The sequence below is a fragment of the Portunus trituberculatus genome, chromosome 47 (genome assembly GCF_017591435.1).
Source record: "Portunus trituberculatus isolate SZX2019 chromosome 47, ASM1759143v1, whole genome shotgun sequence".
Lineage (NCBI taxonomy): Eukaryota > Metazoa > Arthropoda > Malacostraca > Decapoda > Portunidae > Portunus > Portunus trituberculatus.
Window position 1 is genome coordinate 29,636,412 of NC_059301.1, and position 5,000 is coordinate 29,641,411.

At 36.3% G+C, this 5,000-nt stretch overlaps 1 protein-coding gene across 2 annotated transcripts in view; it reads right to left on the minus strand.

Annotated features, from left to right (window-relative positions):
• Positions 1-5,000, minus strand: part of LOC123520591 (putative neural-cadherin 2) — a 542,583-nt gene that overhangs the window by 161,547 nt on the left and 376,036 nt on the right. For both annotated transcript variants that reach the window (XM_045283005.1, XM_045283006.1), the window contains exon 5: positions 3,151-3,288. In XM_045283005.1, the coding sequence (XP_045138940.1) occupies positions 3,151-3,288 (138 nt within the window). The remainder of the gene's footprint in view (positions 1-3,150; positions 3,289-5,000) is intronic.

Consider the following 5,000-nt stretch of genomic DNA (forward strand, 5'->3'; position numbering starts at 1 on the left):
GCCTACCCAATCTCCTCCCTCTCCACTCTTTCTTCATCTATCCTTTCCTTTCTTCTCCTTGTGCCTATTCGTTATTGTCTTCCATTTTGTTTGATTAAACTCGTATGGAGAGCGACCATGGGAAAAAAAAATACACCTTTCATTTTATTAGTCATAGGTTAAGAATTCAAGTTTTGTACAGTGAGAGGATACGATAGAGAAAGAGAAAGAAAGAGAGGGTGAGACACGGATGGATTGAAAAAAAAAAAAAAAAAAAAAAAGAGGTTCAACATTGAATTGTAATGTCATTTTTCTCTTTTTTTGTCAGTGGAATGGAATTGATAAAAAGTACTTTACGAGTGACGCATGTTGAAATATTCATAATAGAGTATCAGGATATATGTACTAGCATATTTACTTTGAAGTGTTAACAAATATATGAGTCTTTCTCTCTCTCTCTCTCTCTCTCTCTCTCTCTCTCTCTCTCTCTCTCTCTCTCTCTCTCTTCTGTAGCATATCCCATAAGAAAATGTATCCATAGAAAATGATAAGATAAATAATGACTTAACTTCCATGGTTATACAGAAAAAAAAGAGTCTTAATGTTACACAGGATTAAATGAGTCGGAAATAAGGCAGGCGAAGAAAGAAAGAACTATATTCAGGTTACAGTGGTCTTGTGGAGCTATGAGGGGAGTAGGGAATCAAGGGAGTTGAAAGATGTAACAGGGAAGAGAAGAGGAGGAGGAGGAGGAGGAGGAGGAGGAGGAGGAGGAGGAGGAGGAGGAGGAGGAGGAGGAGGAGGAGGAGGAGGAGGAAGAGGAGGAGGAGGAGCAGGAGGAAGAGGAGGAGCAGGAGGAAGAGGAGGAGGAAGTAGGAGGAGGAGCAAGAGAGTTCATGTTGCCCACAGTCTAAGTTCAGTTTACATAAAGAACATGAATGGAAGAGAGAGAGAGAGAGAGAGAGAGAGAGAGAGAGAGAGAGAGAGAGAGAGAGAGAGAGAGAGAGAGAGAGAGAGAGAGAGAGAGACGTTACTCAACAAAATTTGAATACAATAATGAAGTGCAATGCATCTTCGAGGGAGGGCACACACGCCCGGACACGTCCAAACATACACACACACACACACACACACACACACACACACACACACACACACACACACACGCAGATAAAAGACAAACTGTACTCGAAAGACATTATATATTCTATCAACCTTTGAAGATAATAATGAAAACTTGGCTTTCGTCTTGAAATATATAACGAATGAATATATGAATAAGCTACTAAACAAATATAATGGATGGAGAGAAAGTAACTAGGAAGGAAGGGAGAAAAAAAGAAAAGAAAAAAAAATCGACAAAGATATAATAAACCTATAAATAACACACACACACACACACACACACACACACACACACACACACACACACACACACACACACACACACACACACACACACTTAATGTATTAAAATATGAAGCCATGAATTCACTCTTACTTCATTCTACGTATGAAATACAAATAAAACTTGAATTATGACCCATGCCGAGAAATTAAGAACATGGCAAACAAATCTCTTCATTTTTTATATAAGAAGAAAGAAAGGAAAAAGGAGTTTAGAATGGAAGAAGGTTAAAAAAGAAGAAGAAGAAGAAGAAGAAGAAGAAGAAGAAGAAGAAGAAGAAGAAGAAGAAGAAGAAGAAGAAGAAGAAGAAGAAGAACAGAAGATGATGATGATGATGATGATATGTTGATGATAATGATGATGTAATAATAACAGTAAAAAGACCAACAGTAAAAAGAACATCATCATCAACAACAACAACAATAACAACAACAATACCAGAACTAAAATCACTCCAAGATAAAACACAACATAATTTCAGTTTTGTGTCTTGTTTACTTATCTCACCACCACCAACAGCATCACCACCATCACCACCACCACGAATACCACCACCTTCATGATACTTAACATCGTCACTATCCTCCTCCCTCCTACCCCGCATCATCATCAATCACCATCATCATCATCATCACCATCGTCCTCACCATTGTCATCATTTATTCATTAATTTACTTTCTATACAGTACAGAGTTTATTTCCGGCACGTTATTGAAAACAGGAAACCAATCAAGTCTGTTTAATAAATTCATAAAAAAAAAAAAAAAATGTTACTGCATATTTAAACTCGCGCATGAAAGTAAGAAGAGGATGACGGGGACCGGGCGTGATGAAAGATAACATTGATGAAGATATTGATGTTTGTGACGGAAAGGAAAGGAAAAGAGAAATATAAATAAAGAAAACTGAAGAGGAACAAGAGATGAAACAAAAATTATATATGTATGAAAAAGAGAAAGAGGGGGAGCGTGATGATATGTAGTAATTGATGAAGTTATTGATGTTTGTGATGAAGAGAATAATAAGAAGAGATAAAGAAAAAAAATAATGCAGAAGAAGAACAGGAGGATAAAGCGAAAAAAAAAAAAAATATATGTATGTAAAGAAATGAAGGTGTACGTGATGAAAGGTAGTAATGATGTAAAATGATGATGTTTGTGATGAAGAAGAATAAGAAGAAAGAAAAAAAAACCTAGAAGAAGAACAGGAGGATGAAACAAAAAAAAATATATATATGAATGAAAAGAAGAGAAGGAGTGTATGAACGTGATTTAAGGTAATAACTGTGCTGAAGATGTTTGTGATGAAGAGAACGAGAGGAAGGAAAAAAAAAAAACAAGAGGAACAAGGGGATGACACAGAAGTGATATGTATAAAAATCTAGAAAAGAGAGAGAAAACACTAAGCAGCAAAAAATGAGAAAAAAAAACCTTATGAAAACAAATACAAACCAATAAAAAAGAAAAGAAAAGAAAATAAGAACACTAAATTTAAAATATTTTCGCGAAATTAAACCAAAACACAAACTTAGCCCACGCAACAAACCAACTAACGACCATCCAGCGACCCACACGCAGACAAATAGACACTGGTGCCTCATTAATTAACCACCATTAATCAACCACAAAACAACAGAACAAAGCAACTTTCGATAACCACCACAGTCCAACTAATCTGAAATCTAAAATCTAAGACTTAATACAAAATAAAACAAAGACAAAAAGCATAGAAGAAACACCAACAAAATACAAACAGCGACGTACCTTTCTTTGTATCACCTCTCCGCTGTTGGGATCTACAGTGAAGTAAGCGTCACTAGATGCGTAGCCATCCACACCATCCCCGGAAATCGTGTACAGCAAGCTCCCAGTATCCACCTTATCAATGTCGTTCGCCTCCACCTGTGTAGAACATCAGAGCATAAGGAAAGCAACAAGAAGCCGTCAGGTCTACATATACACACATCTACCTCCACACATCTTCATCCATATATTTGTTTAGTCTTTCTATTGAGTCAGAACTAACAACCTGATTACTACGTTCACTCCATTTATATATATGAGAACTATTCCTTCTTAATGTATTGCTAAATTTATCTTTATATTACTCGAATCACTTGTTTCTTTGGCCTATCCTGACTACTCATCCGAAAGAATTTTGTTTATGTCATCATTGTTATATCTGCTATACCGCTAAAAATATCTTTAGGTAAGTTGCAAAATTTCAATAAGGCAATATGTCACAGTTCTTATTTAAACATTAAAAAATATCTTTTTACTATCCTTAGCCAAATGTTTATCTAATTTCTTCAAAGCTTCTTATTGACTCGGTACTAACAAGCTGATTACTGAGTCTTTCTGTGTGGTTGGTTAGGGAGACTGGCCAAGGATGAAATATTGATTGGAAGAGGTCTGCACATGCCGCCCAGTAAGTAAGTCAGAAATGGGATGAAAAGATGTAGGCAACTAAATTTTGAAGTATATAGTTACTCCTCTCTTGAAAAAAGCAAGTCGCAAGCAGGAGGAAATGCAGAAACACTTAGAGAATTCCAGAGCTTACCAGTAAAAGGGAAGAATCTATTTCAATCATCTACAACTGAATTTGTAAGCCAATTTCTTCTTATCCCTCTCTTATTTTTAACATCTAAATTTACAAAGCCTGAACCCATTGCTGCACGCCTAGTCCTGATTACAGACTTTATAATTATCGTTTATATCACCCTTGTTATATCCCTTATGCCATTCAAATACCCCTTTCAGATTTTCTCTACTCCAACATATCCCTTCTAACAGTAACGACAGGGTATATGGTGTTACGGATAAGGCTACCATTGTAACCCATGCAGGTATTATTAGTATGGTAATGTTGGTTATACCGGTGATAGCATTAGCATACATAGCACTAGAAAGATTAGAGAGGGTTAGTGCAAGTATTCCTAGAAGCCATGTATAGCTGTTGTCGTTGGAATAGGATAAGTGGTTGAGGTGATTGTAGTAGTAGTAATAGTAGTAGTAGTAGTAGTAGTAGTAGTAGTAGTAGTAGTAGTAGTAGTAGTAGTAGTAGTAGTAGTAGTAGTAGTAGTAGTAGTAGTAGTAGTAGTAGTAGTAGTAGTAGTAGTAGTAGTAGTAACACTATTAAAAACAACATTTAGTAGATCTTTTTTATGTTGAATTGAGATATCGAATAGTTGAGAGAGAGAGAGAGAGAGAGAGAGAGAGAGAGAGAGAGAGAGAGAGAGAGAGAGTTATTAGTGCGGTTAAATTAACAACGTGGATCTGACGGCGAGTTCAAAATGACCGGAAAGAAGAGAAATGAGCTGACCAACATCTCTCTCTCTCTCTCTCTCTCTCTCTCTCTCTCTCTCACTCTTTCAATCATATTCTTTATCTTTTACCACCGACAATTTTTTTTCTCAATTTAATTCGGATATATATTTCTCTCTCTCTCTCTCTCTCTCTCTCTCTCTCTCTCTCTCTCTCTCTCTCTCTCTCTCTCTCTCTCTCTCTCTTTTATTGTTTCTATTATCCGAATACTTTACATCACATATCTTATCTATCCACTCCTATCTCTATCCCTCATTCTATTTACTCTCCCTTTCTCTCTTCATCATACA